The sequence below is a fragment of the Lepisma saccharinum genome, chromosome 13, assembly GCF_977018435.1.
Source record: "Lepisma saccharinum chromosome 13, izLepSacc3.1, whole genome shotgun sequence".
Taxonomy (NCBI): Eukaryota; Metazoa; Arthropoda; class Insecta; order Zygentoma; family Lepismatidae; genus Lepisma; species Lepisma saccharinum.
This window is the reverse complement of record NC_139241.1, coordinates 76,263,108-76,282,986: the sequence shown is the minus strand read 5'-3', so window position 1 is coordinate 76,282,986 and position 19,879 is coordinate 76,263,108. Positions and strand designations below refer to the sequence as shown.

The 19,879-nt window shown below is 35.6% G+C and overlaps 1 protein-coding gene and 1 long non-coding RNA gene across 4 annotated transcripts in view; one reads left to right on the top strand and one right to left on the bottom strand.

The window, feature by feature from the left end:
• Positions 1-7,112, top strand: part of LOC145997434 (uncharacterized) — a 67,840-nt gene extending 60,728 nt beyond the window's left edge. For 2 of the 3 annotated variants that reach the window (XM_083134470.1, XM_083134471.1), the window contains exons 6-10: positions 652-789; positions 1,805-1,975; positions 2,650-2,773; positions 3,672-3,970; positions 4,250-6,481. In XM_083134470.1, the coding sequence (XP_082990596.1) occupies positions 652-789; positions 1,805-1,975; positions 2,650-2,773; positions 3,672-3,970; positions 4,250-4,496 (979 nt within the window). In that variant the 3' untranslated portion in view covers positions 4,497-6,481. Of the gene's footprint in view, positions 1-651; positions 790-1,804; positions 1,976-2,649; positions 2,774-3,671; positions 3,971-4,249; positions 6,482-6,912 lie in introns of those variants that run through there. The other variant, XM_083134472.1, reaches the window with a different exon arrangement.
• On the bottom strand, positions 6,868-13,430 carry LOC145997435 (uncharacterized). The gene is made up of 3 exons (XR_014442896.1): positions 13,357-13,430; positions 7,509-7,575; positions 6,868-7,122 (listed from the first exon to the last, which is right to left on the bottom strand). It is a non-coding gene; the product is annotated as an uncharacterized LOC145997435 (long non-coding RNA).
• Between the last annotated feature and the right edge of the window lie 6,449 nt (positions 13,431-19,879).

Sequence of the window (19,879 nt, the reverse complement as noted above, 5' to 3'; positions counted from 1 at the left end):
CTGTTTCAGGGGGCAAAACCCGCCTCAAATGTCAAGATGAGGACAAATTGACGTGGGGATCTGACCCCTGTGTTCCCCTTCGATTTCCATGAAATTTGGTAGGTGTATAGAGGGGCCCTATGCCCCCTGTTTCTTCCTATGCCATATTTACGTGGTTTTGGGGTCAGATCTCCACTTCAATTTCTCCTCATCTTGATATTTGAGGGTGCGAGTTTGCCCCTTAAAGCAGTTTTTTAGCTGAAACACAAGAACACGTATTTCTTCCTTTGGGCCCCTCTATACACCTGCCAAGTTTCGTGGAAATCGGAGGGGGACACTTAGATAACCTCCCTTGTCAGAAGAAAGTGGATGTGACGTTGTCCACCCTCCAATTTCTTATGATGATAAGGTAGGATAAACGAGCAAAACAAATCCCTCTGAACCCTCCTTATGGATAAATTTAACTTCCGATCCCACTGATTACATTATTCCAAATTTGCGAGAAGAATTCAGTAACTTAGATTTTTCAAATTCGAAGCGTGTGTTTACCCTCAGCAAACAAGGTACTCCAGGAAACATGTTTTTTCAGTAAGTTGCCTAACGGACAGCTAAAGAGAATTTGATGTTTTGAAAGAGAAACTGTTCAATGAATAAGACATTTGTTCTTTTCAGAGACGTCATTTTGTCAACTATTCACAAGAACCTTTACAGTGTCGATGCACTATTGGCTGAAGTCAAACATCAGGCTCCTGACGTCAAAGCTGCAGGTGTGACGTCAAAACAGGATTTGGCGGTTCATAATGGCAACAGGTATGTAGTCAGGTTTCTTCATCGAGTGATAGATATTATTTAGTTTCTTAAGATTAATTACAGTGCCAAACGACTGCCTCACGTCTGCAATTGTAGTTGTAAAAGTGGTAAACGAGCGCATAGGGCAGTTTCCACAAGTGGTACTCCATACGTGTGTGCTTAATATGATGGCCATGAGACAAAAGTAGTTTATCATAGTTTAAGTCCTGAGTTAATATATCTTATATCGTTTATAATCATTTTTAGTAGACGCTTCTCTGATAAAATACTTCATCTTTCTCTGCCACTTATACCCTTACATTGTAGGGGATGCCTTGACCCACTGTTTCCATTCTTCTCTGTTCTTGGCGAAGGAAGACATTTATTTTTTTCTTCCTATTTCTTCTACCATGTACTCGTATGACTTCCTTGGTCTGCCCCTGGGCCTACTTCCTTCTGGTCTTGCCTCCAATAACTGCTTGTGTTTCCTTTCCTCCTCCATTCTGGTTCGTGGCCAAACCACTTAATTTGTCTTTGATAAGTTGGTTTTCAATTGATGTTTGCTCCAGCTCTTTCCTTATCCTTTCATTTCTTAATCTATTTCATCTTTTGCCAACTACCTTTTAGTAGCACTTCATTTCCATAAGACTAATGTAATTAATTTCAATATGCTGTATTAACTCACTAGCATATGCACTATAGTCATTCATTTACTTGTACTCAAGCCAATAGTTCATTTCACGCCATCTGCATACTTGGATTGAAAACACAGGTATATTTGATAAACATTCTAGACTTCTAGACTTCTAGATTTATTTATAAGTAGATTTGATCATTACCTACTAATCATCTATATTCTCCTCTATGCCACAATCTCACAATATGGGTCTAAACATTCTCAACAGATGGCAGCACAGTCGACAAGACCTTCTCTGAAGTGTAATTCATTTGAAACAAGAATGAAACTGGTTATGATTAGAAATTGAAATATGCTTAATTACAATCTTCTGTATATTTTCTTTCACATTACAATTAGGAGGCAGGATCAAGCTCCTCCAACAAGAGACTTTTCAGAGGACGAGGGCTATGTTTGTCCATCAGAAGTTAAATATGCTCGCCCCAAGAGAGCAAGGGCATCCAGTGGCCAGTGGAAGTACATAGTTAACACGGAGGACTATACGCAGACCTTGAGGCTGGAAAGATGCTTGTAAGTACACTTTAGGTATTTAGCTACTCTTAAGCATATGTGCTCAATAGCTTTTTAAGGATTAGATCTGCTTGTATTTGTTGGGCGATGCTGCGTTACTGTCTTTTCAAGTAGGTCTATGGTAGTGGATCATTAGGGTTGCCTTAAGTCCGGTTTTTCCCGGCTACGCCCTCCTTTTGTAATACAAATTTCTGTTTGGGTAGATTTTAAACATTCGCTTTTTTGCTATTATCGTAGATCAATAATCATAATGATTTTATCTCAAGATTTTGAAAGCTTTTATCTTCTAGAATGCGACATTACTGATCGTATAGTGCTCAGCGGGCGTGTTTCATTTTCAACGTAGTTCTGGGACCAAGGCCATTGAAAAAAAATCGAAAAACTACACAGGCTGTTTTTACCATTTCATGCCATAATGCAAATGAAGAACTACTTTTATTTAAATCATTTAAATATAGCAGCAATTTTTACATCGTGCGTACTAAGATACCTAAATTGAGAATGCTCATTGCGATCAACAGTTTTTTTTCTCCTCTTGCTCTTCAAATATATCAACCCTCATCCTAATAGTAAATATGTACGTACAAATTCAGTAATGCATAAAAACTATATTTCGTCAGTTTTTTTCGTAGTGAAAGCAAAATATAGTTAGAACAATTTTCTTTTCGTTATAGACAAGCAGGAGGATCTTGCAGCTATGTGTCCAATCACTATAAATCTCAGTGCTCACAGGTCTTCAACTATCATCGGCTTCTGTCCTGGGACGAAGTACGTGGTCTTCACATGGATATATACAAGGTAAAGCATTGTAATACACTGTCTTATAAAGAGTTTCGGGGTACTGATATTTTGTTTTACGAATTTTGTCTCGCAGGTGAAGCCATTCTAGATTAATAGCTACATACAAAATTTCTAAATGTAGCGAATCTACATTACAAAAATTGTAGCTGTAGCATCGCTAAATCACCATCAATCATAATAATAATTAGTAATATTTTCAACGTATCTGTGATCAGAGCTTTCGTTTAACAGAAAATGGCACGTGATTTTTTTTTCAATGTAGCCAAGTAGCATGTAACTTAGAGAGAGCTGTAGCGATCTTAGTGCTTGTAGATGCAGATAAATTATACTTATGACTAAGTAACTGCAGCCACGTTACTTACATTTTGTAGCATTCTGATTACAGTTCAAGACGATATTTTATTGAACAAGGCTTCTATCCAGAGCCTTTCATTGAAGAATTACTTGGAGGATTGATTACATTGTTACTGTCATCAATGGACAAAGAGACAGACCTGTTGAATGCATACATATCTTTAGTTCCATTATATGTTTATAAAATATAACTCTGTGGCTCAAACATATTTTGAAATACAAGTACACGGTCGCTAATGCAAACACAGATTAACCAGACAATATGTATGGCTTATGTTGTAGTACAAGTACAATAACATATGACAGGTTTGCCAGTGAGAAATCGATAAAGATGTGCAACAGGTGGCCAACCAATTCGATTTTAAAATCTTAAATGCTTGAAAAAACTCACACCGCAACAATGATGCAACATGGTGCAACAATTGCAACAATTCTAATCGCATGTAGACATAGTTTTACACCAAGGAGACAGAAGTGGTAGATGAAGTATATTTCAAATTGTTTACCTCTGAGTCCAACATGAACTGTTCTCTACCTCCAGATTCCCAGTTGCTGCTCCTGCCACATACAGGGATACGCCTTCTCCTTCCCACCGCGGCCCAACCTCGACCACGACCCAACCCCTAAGGGACAGGAGGGGTTCCCGGGGGTGGACTTTGACGAGCAGCCCGTGGAGCATCTGAACTTCCCTCGGGAGGCCACACTGGACTTCGACAGGCAGGGGGTGGACTTTCATCTTCCCTCGGGACCTCCTCTCCCTCTGGCGCCAGACGAGAGAGTTCCCACATTCGCCACCATCTTCAATAGCGAGTTGCAGAAACGGAACAGGACCAATACAAGGTATGAAAATCAAGGGAGTCATATTTGATTCTATTTCCAATTCACAATTTATCCTAGACCTGTGGTTCTCAAGCTTCGTTAGACCGCGGCCCGCTAAATGATATTCTTGAAAGTCGATGGCCCGGTCTCAACAATTTTACTTATAAATACTTTCTTTTAAACTTTATACAGTAACTTATATGTACTCTTGAAAATAAAAATTAATAAATAAAGTATGGCATAGTCATGAAGAGTAATAGTTCGATTAAAATATAATTTGTATCTCATCTCTATATTTAGAGCCGATTTAGATGTGGATGAGACCAATATCCAGACTCCCTCACCCGGAGTGAGAAGACGACGCCCAGCACTCAACATCATCGATTCGGACTCCATCAGAAATGGCCAGAAGAAAAAAGTCAACTACAGCTATCACCCGATAATAGACTTCTTCAAGTCGACCAAGCTTAGAGACAGAAGCGGCCAAGACTGGACCCCGATCACACCTTTCCCTAGGATACAGTTGAAAGATAGTGAAGAAGAGTAGTAGAAGAATTTCCTGTTGTGTAGTGTTCGGACATGTGGCAGTGGTTTGGGAGACTCGAAGGAGTTCCTGATGTGGTGTGTTCGAACCTATGGCAGTGGTTTGGAAGTTATGAAGAATTTCCTGTGGTGCTCGGACGCATGGCAGAGTGGTTTCAAAGATATGAAGAATTTCCTGTGGTGCTCGGACACATGGCAGAGTGGTTTCAAAGATATGAAGAACTTCGTGATGTGTAGTGTTGGGGCACGTGACAGAGGGTTGAAAGACATTAAGAATTTCGCACTGTGTAGACTTTGGACATTATTTAAGAGTATTTTCTGTTCAGTATAGTTGCAACTTGAGTAGTGCATTTTGAGAAATGTTTGTGCTGGATTGGAAAAAAAAAATCTCAATCCAAACAAAGATTGTAGACTGTCAATACATCAAACTGAGAAATTGCAAACCTGTGGCTTCTAGCGACACTTTTTTGCTCTAGACAGTTCTACAAGTTTATGATGATTTCTGAAGATAATTCTGAACCGATAGACTTCTCAGTTGAATGTAAAGCTAATAATTTAACTTGTAGCATTCAACTGTGCCCACACTGTTGCGAACCTTCTGCTTTTACAAACAGTCACTAATTGTGATCGTAAAACCCCAGAATGGTTGTCACAAATTTCATTACAAAGTCTTCCAGTCACAGAGGAATTTTTACAAGCTGGAAAGTTCTGTATCATATCAGAAATGTTTTCAAACATATGTTCCTGTAACATAATCATTGATGAAGCAATGGAAGTAAAGATAACTCATAATTTCTAATATTTTTTCTCGAATCATATAACTGCACAGCATAACTTTGTTTCATAGGATAAACTCATAATTTGCAGAAATGTTTGCCAAGTCACTAATTGCTACACACAAAATGCAACTAAGTTTGCTAAAGTACATTAATTTGATGATAAATCATGTAGTCTGTGAAAGTTGTAAACAGACTGAAGAAACTCTTTTACAATCGCAACTTAAAATAAATCATGTAACTTAGTGTAAAATACAAAACTTCTATACTCACAATTAAGAAATCTTGTAGAAATGGTACTAAACATGACAATCCCATATTAAATTATTATTTTGTATTTTATAAAAATACTGGTAAGTTTGTGAAACAAATTTCAATCCTACAGGCTACATTATTATGGTTTGAAAATAAGCGTATCAAACAAATATAAACGTTGTATTGACTTCAACACCAAATTAACTTCTACAGTGCTCTAAAACAAATTCAGAATTAAATTTGTCATAGAATTACCACTGTGTCAATAAGTTTATCTAACATAATGACACGTATGCAAAGCTTACAAGTCATACATTATTCCCAAGCATTAGAACACAGGTTTAAGTTAATAAATATAGTGTCATGACAAGTGACATATAATAAATGAAAAATTCAATAAATTTTAAATCATACATTTCAAGAATGACAATGAACTTCGTTATCTCATACTTACATGCTTAATCTCAATAGTTTATTGACCAATATTAAGTCCAGTTAAGGCATTATTAAAATAGCAAAATATTATACTTGCTTTAAATTTCCATACATCTATATTAGCTCTTACATCGTAAACGCTCAAACATCCTAATGAAATAAAACATAGTTTAAGCATAAAAGGAACATTAAATCAAAACTTTAGAGGATTAAAAATTGCTAAAAGCTTGAGAAATGAACAATATACTTAATTTAAATATAATTGTCATATTTCATTTAGATCGTACATATGTAGCTTTCAGTAGTTTTAATTCAACATGAATTAGAACTTATACACAATGGAGTTGAAACCTGAAGATGAATCAGGTTACGATTTGTAACGAGATAAACTGAGGAATATATATTGTATATAATAGATTAACTAATTTATTTATTTATTATTTGTTTGTTATACAACATGAACTAGAATGTTAAGAGATAAGGTACCAGTGACATATAATTTATTGTTTTGATATTTGTACATAGTTAATGTAAAGAAAATAACCTGTTTTAAGAATATATTTAAGAAAATTTTAGTTTCATAACGATAAGAAGTGTATTTATTTCAGTCCTATAATATTTTGTAGTTGGAAATGTAAAACTAATATCTTATTTTATGTCAACTTTTTTAGCATACATTGATATACCCAGAAGGATTTATAAGGTTATAGCCTCAGTTTTAGCTCAAGTTTTACTGCCACAAAGTAATGTATACTTCACGAAAAGTTTGTGAACAAAATAGGATAGAGTACTAAAAAGAAATGCATAACCCTTTTCATGAAATTATGGTAAGTTTAGGCGTTCCTAACCTACCTGAATTACAATAAAAACATTTAAAGTAACAGAAATGACAAAAACGCCTATAATTAACATAAAGCATTTTTATTTTCATATAAAAACAATATATTTTTACAGAAAGGATTGTGTAAACATTGAGCTTTCATCATAGAGGATCACAGGACATCTTTCAACCGATAAGACCTCCAATTATACCACCACCATGGGTTCCAAAACCACCATAGCCATGGGGATAGCTGTAACCGGTAGCAAGTCCATACCCATGAAGGCCATACAGCCCATGGCCATAATAACCGTGGGTAATTCCATATCCGTATCCACTTGCGCCTATTGAAGAAAGAAAAAGAAATGTGAAGTTCTTGAAAGTAATGTGTAACGAACAATTAAACACAGCATCAATAAATGCACGTATAATAATTGCATTTACTGATTATTTCGGAATTCTTTCATATTTTTTGCTAGTGTCATAGCTCAAGATTTTTTTAAAAGCGATTAAAATTTAAAAGTTTATTAACAAATTCTAATCCTGATTAGATACCCCAGGATTAGAAAAAAGAAGAACAATCAAGATTAACCAAATTGTTTAAATTAAAAAGTTAAAGAGATATGGGACATATTATGAAAAGCTTTGCAAGAAGTTGAACAATTGATAAGAAATCTTAAGTTCAGTAAACAAATATTTTAGTGTTAATATCAAAAATATATCAACTTACCTATTATTGGTACTGCGTTTGTCACAGCAACCAGAAAGGACATAGCCAAAAGGCTAACAAGTGCAACCTGCAAAATATAGTAATTGTGCAGTGTTGTAATTTTAAAGAATGTATAATTTATAACTATGTAAGTACAACTCATTCTATTACTGCAAGATACACAAGGTGTGTCTGGAGAAAGGTAAATAAATACAAGATACATTTATCTGATCCCAGAAGAGAGCAAATTTCGTAGCAAGCCTCCCCAGGTGTAAAAAGCTCAATTCTCATTCTTCAAAAAAATTGATGATGGGCTCACCTGTATGTATTAATCTTGGTGTACAGCGAACAGTAAGTATATCATATATTTAGAAATGCACTTATAGGTGGTCATGTAAGAATTTATCATCATTTTATTTGAAACACACACATTTTAAAATCTCTAAATTGTGACTGCTAATCCAAGGAATGATGCTCATCAAATTATGTCCTACTTATGCAGAGTAACTAAAGGTTTTATACGAGTATAAAGCATCATCAAAAATTAATGTACCTTTTTATTTCATAAATTTTATTTCATTATTGCACACGCCAGATATTCGCATTGGATACATTGTACTTGCTTTTTTGAGACAAGCCAATATGAAACTGTAAATATACACATTATACATACATGGGCTTCCAGAGTGGGGTGCAAGGGGGACACGATCCCTCTAAGAAAATGAATGTCCACTAAAAGTATACATTATACATGTGTAATTTTATTTCGGACACATCAATTTATGTTAATCATTACAATGGTGTTGCAGGAACATGATAACCTCAAACTGAATGAGTCTTTTTTTGAGGTAGTAACACTATTAAGGGGGGAATATGCCTCGTTTGCTCCCCTGAAAAACATATATTGCTTGCCTCTCCCTGGGAAAAATCCCGCGGAAGTCCATGAGTGTGTGTAGTGAATGAGTGTATATATGCAGCATGTTATTTGAGAATTAATTTGGATTTAATGAGTAGAAATTTATTGTGAAGTTGTATCTGACCATACAGAGCTCAATCAGTCATTCTTTAATTTTGTACCTAACAACTTCTAAGTCGTTTTTCCTCATTATAATTATATATATATATATATATATATATATATATATATATATATATATATATATATGTGTGTGTGTGTGTGTGTGTGTGTGTGTGTGTGTGTGTGTGTGTGTGTGTACATAATTCCTTTACATTAAAAATATCCTTACGTCTTTTCTCCCCTGTTTCACAGACATTAGACTCAAAAATCAAAACGTTCCCCTTCGCAATTGTTTGTTACATTTTCCTAAGAATGTTAACAAACTATAACCCATAGGGAAAACTGGAATGACCACCAAACTTGTCATATTTATTGGAAACTGAACCTTTAAATTATATAAAGTTTTATATTATATTTCGGGCATTCTAGTATTACATGTTGCATGTCTGCACTTTCCAGGTGACATGCACATCTATTATTCGTTATTCCAATTCTCAATAAAAAGTCATTCATTTATTCTTTATTGGATTTATCTGTTATAACAGCTCTACGCCAAGTGCCCTACTAGAATTAAGTCATATGATATTGTTACATCAAATTACAAATTTTGTATATATATAGTTTTTTTAATGTCTACATTCATATCATGAAACAATCTAAAAAATATAAATACAATTGTTATTCTGATGCCAATATTAAAGAGAATAAAGACATTTGGAGAGGTATTGCTTTTTTATATATAAGGGTAAGGATGTCGAATCGACCATTCCTAATAGAAATATGTATAATACATCGTTGGAAAGGGTATGAATTAAGAATTCCAGAAATGTAGGATTTATGGTGAGGAAACAATATGGAAGTGGAAAAAAACGTAGTATTAAGTTTCAGAAACCACCATTATAAATGAATCATAATGAGCCTAATTTACGTGCAGATGTAAGGCTAAATGCCTAATTTGTTATTTTAGGATTGTTGGGTTTAGTTATCTTTGCATAAATAATACATTTACAGTGTATTTATTCTAAGAGCACCAAACCTAACGGACCTAACCTAACAACGTAGGCATTCCTCGAGCCACAACACAAGATTGTCCTCATGTTGTGCGATAAGGGAAACAAGTGAAGTCAGGGTCTCTCTTATCGCACAATACTAGAACAACCTTCAACAATAAAATAACCAAAAAACATATATTTGCCAAACAAATTGAAGAAAAGCAATTTAAATTAACGAAAATATTACAGCTATTATAAAATAGAAATTTCAATATCAAAATATAAAAGAAAAATAATAAATTCGGATGAAAACACGAAATAAAGATAGTTGAATCCTAGTGGAAATTCGAATACATACACGTTAAAAACCAAAGTTTGACCTGGCAATTCTGTGCGTTTACAACATGGATATCGATAAAGGAAAGCACGTATGGTAAGTAATGTAAGATAGTTTATATTATTTCACAGAACAGGAACTTCTAATTGAAAAATGCACAGTGCCAAATCGAAGCACGAATTAAGTACTACGAGTGAACAAATTTTATTTTACGCCGAAACGGTAAAACACAAGGGTCGATTGTGCAGTGGTGATGTGCCGTAGACTATAAGTTTACGTCTACATGCATTGTCTACACGTAATCTACGCGTAGATTACATAGGGTTGTAGTTTACATAGAATACGTAGACAATCTAAAGTGCGTTAAAATTAATTTTCAAGGCTTTCATGAAATGAAAGTGACATTTTCAACTATATTGGTTCCTAACGAAATGAAAAGAATGCTATTTACAACAAAATTTCTCTTCTCTTCTTATCAACTATGGAGGAAGATAAATAGTATGCAAAAACAACAACAGATGGCAGTCGTGAGGCAAGAGTGGTCTTTTCCCCATAAAACACTAGAATATTTCCTATATTAGGTTTCTTCCTAGGTGAGAAATTGTTCGAATTTGGAAGAAAGCGTACGAAAAATTCTCCTCACACTTCAGCAACTGATACGCAGTATTATTTTCTTTTAATTCCACGGCGCCCTTTGCTAAGTTATCACCTTTCACCATGTTGCTTACATAGATTACGTAATCTACGTGTATAAAATAGTCTACGTCTAGAATGTAGACTATCGTTGTTTACGCGTAGGCGCACTGAGTATAGACTACATAAGATTCGATGAGGATCTTCCTCCTCTAGTTTGCATTCGCATTTAACTAAATTAATTTTATATAAATGGTAATTTAATTGATGTGACCTGATCTCAATCTTAGTATTAAAATTAAAAACTTTCTGGGTATATTAAATGTGTAAAACTATAGAGGCTTAGTGTTTAAATTTAGTACATTTGACCCATATATATATATAAATTGTTGTTGAACCCATATCTCCCAATCATCTTGATTTTTTTGTTTAAGTCTTGGTAACTAATCTGTATATGATAGTAATATATTCGTTCTATGATCCATTATTCTTGCTTCTTTAGCATTTCCATCTGCCAGTTCATTATAATGGAACCCTGAATGTGCTGGTATATATGCAAAATGAAATCTCCTTCTCCCTGTAGTTAACTTATCATGTAATCTTATTATGTAATGTACCAACGCTGATGCTTTATATAACTCTTCATATGAAGATTGAACACTGTAGGCCTATAGAACATTTTTAGCATCTGTTAATATTAGTGTCCCTTTTTCTGGAATATTGTTAATGTACATTGATGAACGTCTTGGAATGGATCTTTATGTGAATACATATCTTCATATGTGTATCATCTTTTCGAATGGTGGTATGTAAGCTCAAAAAATGCTGGTTTTATTATCCACATTTTTACATTTTGGCACATATTTTGCATACTTTTAGTCTTTTTTACATAATATCCATATTTTCAAACATTTTCTGCCATTTCTGTAAATTAGGCACACACAAAAGATGTACCACGTAGAATTTTCAGTGAAAAATGCAGTCTCGACCAGGACTCGAACCCGGGTCTCTGATATACCGTGCCATTGCTCTAATATCTGAGCTACCGAGCCGGCATTGCTTCGACTGATTTTTGTCTGCTGCTGGCGAAGCCAGGCCGGCTCGGTAGCTCAGTGATTAGAGCAATGGCACTGTATATCAGAGACCCGGGTTCGACTCCTGGTCGAGCCTGCATTTTTCGCTGAAAATTCTACGTATTTTCTGGCATATATTCCATTTTTATGCTAATACTACATTTTCTTATATTGTATTAAGTACCAAAGGTTTACAGTTCTTCTCTATTTTGTTTGTTTTGTACTGTTTATTTTAAATCTTGACAATAGAAAATTCATGTGTCATTGTAACATTCTTGTCAACAATAGACAAAACTTACACGTTAAAAATCCATTGTATATACTTCATGTCAATATAAATCTGTCTTTAGGGACAATAGGAGATTCACTATTCAGCACTCAAAATAAATTTTGATAATCCATTTTTGTGTTTGGATTTTGAATTACAGTTAATGTCATCCCTGAGCCTAATACAGTAAAACTTCGTTAATCTGGACCCCGATAAGCCGGACTTCGCTTAATCTGGACAGGCAAAAGGAAAAAAACAACAAAATGCAAGGTTTTAAATGTGGCTAGAAGTCAACAACGGAACTTCCCAAAGAAAAGGCAGTCAACCACTAATGAAATTCTGTTTCCCGCAGACTTTGTACTGTACTGTATAGTGTATTTAGGCCTGTGCCCTTTAAATACATCATAATAAACGTGATTTGTTCATATAAAAGGAGTTTTAATGCACTCTCTACTGTTCTTTTAGATTATTTCAGTTAATCCGGACTTTCGTTAAACCGGTCATCTTATCCCCTCCCCTATTATTCCGAATTAACGAGGTTTTACTGTATATTTTATTCAGCTAGTTGAGCTTGCTTAATGAAAATTGCGATTTTGGACAATTGTAAGTCCATATTTAATTCCATATTTTGATTAAAATAACTAAAGTTCGAATGACCAACCCTGAGACCTTCTGTAAACAAAACCACGTGCATGCAGAAAGCATTGCAAACTCATAGAAGTAAATCATTACGTAAGGTAAAACAACGGCCAATTTGTAGTATGGGATACACTGCCGCAAATGACGTCTCACATTAAACCCAATGCTCTTTCTTTTGTACTTATTGCTTCACCTTTATGGTTAACTCTTTGCACCAGTAATCATTTCCCATAAATTTGGCTTCTTTCTTACATGCGAATTGAATCTATTTTACTTGCATTTTTTTAGACAAAATGATATAACATGGTAATGTATATTTCTAAGGTTTGATATAGATAGGAGTGTATTTGAAATTTGTTTGTAGATTTTATGTAAATTGTATCTTATGTAAATAAAATATATAATGGGCATAAACAGCCATATGCAATGCTGTAAGTCCACTAAATATATTGATGATGATGATCAAAACAAGACAAAGATAGGTCGTAAACTTATTGCGGTTTGAAACTTTGACAAGCATTCTAATAACGATTTTTGTTCCGCCAAATATAGTGCACTTCGTAAAATAACTTGGTGACATGGCAAGGCAAGATAAGTGTGAACATTTTGTAGGAATATGCATTGTAACTTTCAATGAGCTTAGAGATTTGTGTACATAATGATATTTTATAACATTGGTTATTTTCTAAAAATAATCATGTGAACAGCAAGGAAGTAGTGCCACGTAACATGGCGAGTTCTATGCGTGCGGTAAGGTCTCCTTGTTCAGTGATACATCGAATCGGTGATACGGTTTGTTTACAGAAGGTCTCAGTGTTGGTGATTTACACTTTAAATATATATTTACATATCTTACACTTTTTAAGTACATATAAACCCCTGATGATCATATATGAAAAAGTCACTTACCTTAGAAACCATGGCGACTCTCAACAATGCACACAGTCAACTGTTAACAAAGCTGCCTCGTTTCGCCTTTTATTTGTTGCTGGCCACAACAGACGGAAGAAAAATCTCTCATTGAGATACCAGCATGCGCCCATAGAGTTCAGGAAATGGAGATTTTTCGTTTCTGACCCTGAACTTTTTGCAACCTTACTTTCAGTTCAATTAAGATAGGCTCGCTGGTCAGACGCTGGCAAGAGTTGAGAAAAAGTAGGATGGAAAAAAATGGATCTTGTTAAGATATGAAGGCGATACGGGAACCTTGCGAGTGTGTTTGAATTTCTTAAGAATTCGCTTTCCCCTTTATTGGGGACCTAAAGAAGTATGCTTATGTGGACACGCGCGATCGTTCAAGTGTAAAATACCTTTGGGTTGTGTAATACCTCATTTTCAACGCTGGCCAATATTCTTATAATGATCTCGACCGAGATGAATGTTTACGAAATCGAAACCACGAGAATTATCCGGACTAGACCGAGAACGAGAATTCTGTTAAGAAGAAGGTGGATTGACTTAAATCGCGATTTAAATCAGGTGATTTCTTTGGAAAAAAATTACTGACTTAAATCACTTTAAATATATAATGTACATAAGGATTTTGTAAATATCAGAATCACTTTTGGTGAAAGTACATTAATCGCGTAATCATTTAATAGTGTTTATTAGGTACTAAGACATGAAAAAAAATATATGTACTGATGAGATGAAGCTCATACGAAAAGAAAAATTTAATATATAAACTGCAAACACGCTTAAAATTTCTCTTGATTTAAAATTCAATAATTTTTATAGGCAAAAATAGCAAACATTTTGTGTAGAATAATATACAAAATACTAATCATGTTAAACCATAAATAGTGTCATTATACTCATTATCATTAAACTGTAAATAAAAATGGCAAACTATAATTAACACATTGCCAAAATTCAGTTACAAAGACCTTAAAAACATTTTAAGTTACAATTATAGAAAAAAACACTCAGTTGCTGACCAAGGCAGTTTATTAAGATATAAAAACACTTAACATGTAACGTTTCAACCCTGTATCAGGGTCTTCCTCAGACGAAGAACTAAACTGAGTGTTTTTTATTATGGAAAAAATGCTTAATTATATTACAATTATAGAGTACATCCTTTTTTTTAATTTCACTGGAAGAAAAGTTACTGAAATTATTATAGTTTCATTTAGTGCGGTTGGAAAGCAAGGAAAAAGACCACAAAGAATTTAAGTTTTTTTATCTCTTTCAGGGGTATCCCCCCCCCTCAAGGAAGATGGAATTGATAGCATATAGTAACCATTTATTAACTACATCGTATGCAACAAACACAATTCAAAAATCATTCGTGTCCATTAATGGTGCAGTCATCCAAGATTTCCCTGCCGAAAAGTATGTAGAATTGCTCATTATAGGACACCATTCTGCAACTAGCCAACCTCACCGAACCGAGACAACGGAAGGCGATTTCTCATTAAGTTTTCACGGGATAGTGCTGATATTTTACACGTATTAGGCTCTGTACAAAGTACAAACTTGAAGTATAGTCTTTACGGAAGTGACGTCACCGAGTACAGTTCGAAAGCGCCAAAAAGACAAGTACCCAAGTGCACAGCTGGCCGTACAGATGGTTGCTTACTAGGTCACGTGATTTTCGCACTCGTTGTTCATTTGTTTAAAGTCACGGAGGTAGGAAGCCAGCAAGTTGTTGGTTCAAGTTCTTGTAATGTGTGGAAATGTATGTGTACGAACATTTGAAAATGCTATGTGATTTATATGGGGGGAAAAACAAGTGTTTAAACCGTGGAGAAAACAACGAGTACTAAGTTTTATCTACTGATCGTATTTGGCGCTGCAGTCGAAGTGCAATTCGAAAGAAATCCACGCAGGGGTGCCCATCCCCCCAAGATCGTGGACGCATCCCCCAAAATCGTTCATCATTCCCCCCCCCCCCACACAAATATAGTTTGAATAAAAACGCAGTAATTGATTTTTATTTGAATGTCCATAATTTGATTTCATTTTTTAAAAAGATAATTTTCGGAATACACAAGCTTTGGACAACAAAATGGACAGCATTTTACAATTATCCAGTCAGTCGTAGCACAGGAACACATACAAGAATCAAATCGTTCCTGAAATCATCCGACACTAAAACTGAAGTCTGCATGTCGAAAGTTCCGACCCAAAAGAAGGTAGAAAAACTGTACATAATAACCATAACTAAAAATCTATAACAAGTCAAACGAAACGACCCTCACCCCCAAATTTTGTGTGAAGATAGATAGAATTAGTAGCTAAACTATAAAAATTTAGTCCTCCAAAAAATTCCCATGACGCATCCACCCCCCTCCCCCAAAGCAAAAATCTTAATTCGCACAGTACATATGCGGACGATACAACACAAACTTCCACACAGGATTATACGAGGCTAGTTTCAAAAGTAAGGTAAACGAATCAGAGATCGAAATCGAGCATTTGCAGAGATTCTTGTTTATAAAATGATTTCTCCTGGTCTGCAAAATAGCCGTTCACATCATGAATCACTTCATCGTTATCGGAAAATCGTTGTCCTCCGAGCCATCTTTGACGTTAGGGAACAAATGGAAGTCAGAGGGAGCTAGATCTGGCTAATAAGGCGGATGATCCAACAATTCGAACTTAAGTTCATGGATTTTAGTCGTAGAAACCATTGACGTGCGAACAGGTGCATGGTTTTGTCCATTATTTTTGAAAACGCTTGCACGTTCACCTACTTCGCGTGATCAAACAATAACCTCGCAACACACTGGGCTGAAACCCTGCAAGGGCTCGTTTGAAGGATCAAACTTATTGACCGTGCATCAATTTCGATTATGGTGCTGCCATCTATGCTTCGTTTACCTTACTTTTCAAACTACACTCGTTCTGGCTGTGGATGCCTGAGCAGGCTTATCATATGTCCTCTTTTCCCCGAACATGTCCGGGTTTTCTGTAAATCCTTAAAGAAGAAAATTCAAAACATTAAACATTAGCATAGCAAGGCACAAAATGCTCGTTAGATGTCGCGTTAGATCCAATGTGAATACGATCATCGATAAAATCGATACTCGAAGACTATCGATAACTACCGTTAGGCCGATATCAGAAATATACACAATCGATTCCCGCCGTTGCGCCATTTCGGATTGGTACTCTTATCTAAGTTGTTTTAAACGTGGTATCGCGTAGTACCCAGATGATTTATAATATTTTACAGTTAAGTTATAGAAACAGACCAAAAAGTGACAATTGATTGCTTATGGTTTCCCCCACACACCTTTCACCTAGTTCAAGACTTTGCTAAACTGAAGGTAGGGTATATGTGTGAATTTCGCCCATTCCAATCTGATTTGCTGTAAAACTTTTTTTAATATAGAAATTCACTATATCCTTATTTATAGATAGCACAATACGTGTTCAAGTCCACATCATGCTCAGATATGCAAATCGGGACTGGACCTACAGTTTAAAGTGGGGTCGGAAAAAACTATGCAATGTACGTTCACGGGTAACGAACCCGGGACCCCTTGATTACAAAGCGACAGCGTAGTCCACTACGGTATCGATAGATTGATTTTGGTTTAGTATACTTCGCTTTTCTGGCACTTTTGGCTAATCGCGAAGGAAGAAGCTGAGTACATTAAAATAGTGAGTCAGGAGCATTTCTAGGGTTTCAATTCCCGATTCCATTGACGACAACACACAAGTAGTTCTCTAAGAGCTTTTGGTAGGATTAATGAACACAACTTGTTATCTAGGAAAGCAGTAATGATGATGCAGTGTTTGGGAGAGAAAACTAAAAAATCCATGTACTTTACTGGATTTGAACCCAGGACCTTCACAGCGTAACCTTAACCGCTATACCATGGATGCCGTAATTAATATTCTTTCGAAAACCTACTTCGCGGTGGGTGTTAGAACCAAGACATTAGGTGGACACCCTTAGCGTGACATTGAAATTTTAATTTTTTGTTTACAAAAGAGATAGTTTCCCAGTTTCTGTGGCTTTACTTTAATGGTAGCTTTTCAAATGTTTTTGTAACCTTGGCGGATCCACGGCCAAAGTGATGGTTGTTGAATTAATTCACCAGAATTGTTTACCCTTCGGTTGGCACTCGGATAAATTTGCACAAGGGAGATCCAATAATCGAAGCAGTGATTCGTAACACTCCTCTCCAACATGGAACGGACAAAAATGCTTGTGGAAGTAACTGGAGCGTGACTAAATCTCTCAGGAACGTAAGAAGACGGAAAAAAAGAATCGGATTTCCACGCTTCGACTTCGATTTACATTCCCTTTCTCGTTCCTACGAGCGCTGAGCCGCTTCTACAAACTAGTGACGTCAGAGAAATCACCATCTATGATTTTGTCGCTGTGATTAAAAATCACAATCACAACAGTGCTCATTAGGTAGACTATTTACCGATCATTCCAACCTGCGACTCTTAGCTTACAATACATTTGCGGGTAATCGGAAGTCTTCCATTCGTCTTTACGGTGTGAGGCGTAGTCTCATCATGCAGCAACTTTGCTTGCTGAGATCTGGTGACCGGGCTTCGAAATAATCCCTAACTTTATTATTTGCCTGGGTACATAGCTCATTGAAGTAGAAACATTACAGTTTCGTAAAATCATTTGCGAACAATACCATACCATGACGAGTGATTATTATGAATAATGCTAAAGTATTTTTCAAAGCAGCTAAAGAGATATATTTGGAAGTTAGCAAAGATAAAACTAAATATGTGCTTACAGGCCGAAACCAAGTGTTAGGCAATAATCAGAATCTAATTATTGATAACAACTCGTTTGAACCAGTTCCCAAATTCAAGTACTTAGGAGTAATACTAAGAAATGAAAATGATATTAAAGAGGAAATAAAAAGAAGACTTAATTCAGGAAATGCGTGTTACTTTTCTCTACATAAACTTTGATCACCTCGTATAGGTAATATCCAAGAAACTAAAAGTTAAAATTTACAAAACAGTAATTTTGCCTGTAGGATTATATGGATGTGACACTTGGTCCCTTACTTAAAAGAGGAACATAAATTAAAAGTATTTGAAAATAAAATAAAATCCTTAGGAAAATATTTGGACTTAAAAGGGATGAGGAGACAGGTGATTGGAGAAGGTCACATAATTTAGAACTGCATAATCTGTATTCATGTCCAGATATCATTAAAATAATAAAATCAAGAAGACGTAGGTGGGCAGACCACGTGGCACGAATGGGAGAGGAAAGTGGAGTTTACAGGATTCTTGTTGGGAAGCCTGGTGGTAAGAGACCTGTAGGAAGGCAAATATGAAGATGGAGAGATAACGTTGAGATGAACCTAAAGGAAATCGGCAAGGATGGAAAAGATTGCAATGATCTTGCCCAGGATAGGGACAGGTGCAAGGCTTGTGTTGCTGCAGCCAAAAACCTTCGGGTTTAAGAAGGCTAGAAAGTGAATGAGTGAACAATACCACCTTCGCAAAGGTTTAGAAGAAACAGAGCAAGAAGTAATGTGGACCATACTAAGGATGATATAGTTTTCTTTTTCTTAAGTTTTTATGGATAAATTATTCCTTTACATTTGCTCAATTTTAACTTTAATTTTTTATTAAGGACGTTAATTAAAAATAGTTATTCTCTTGTTTAATTACTCAATTACTGTGTACATAAATTGAAAAATGCTGTTTAGATCTCTCGTTTTTGTGATAATTATAACCAAGAAAATAAAAATGGCTTTGAGCTGCCATCTATGAATGAAAATATAAGCTTGACATTTTTAGGGAGAAAATTTGTTCCAATCAACGGAGGTCTAACGTTCCGTTAAATAGGTCGTTAGATGAACGAGTGTTTACCAGGAATTTCCCGGGATCCTTTGCGGAAAGCAATGGAAGTTCATTAGTGTACTATGAGTTCTCTAACGCCATGTCGTGAAATTAAAGAGCGGCATCAACCTTCACTACCGGTTTATTGAGAGGAAATGATGTAGAATTGCCATTTCTTCTAGGCTTTGATGTTCTAGGTTTTCCTGCAGTCGAAAAATTTACCTCGCTGTCAGTTCTGAGCTGGTCTTTTTCTTAACCTCTAACCACCACCTATTGATCTCTTTGTTTTACTCTCCACGGTAACTTACTTACAACATTCAGGTGGCAATATCTTATGACGACCTTGAAAATTGCTTAAAATTAATATGGCAAAGTTGAAGTCCACTTTGTACTGGGTGGGAGCAAATAAATTTCCCCTACTCAGAGAGCCGACCCTCTGGAGCCCGTTCGAAGCAACAGATTGAGCTGAAACTTGGTATAGTCTATGGAGACCGTGGGGAAGCGAATGCTGATGAAAAAAGCAGTTCAAATTTTCACCACCAGGTTGAAATATGGTTGTCATGGCAATCAGCCGATTGCATCACCCAGCTGGCTTGGGGCTGAAAATTCGACGACAGCGCAAGAGGGTTTTCTCTTCTTGGTAGAGCAG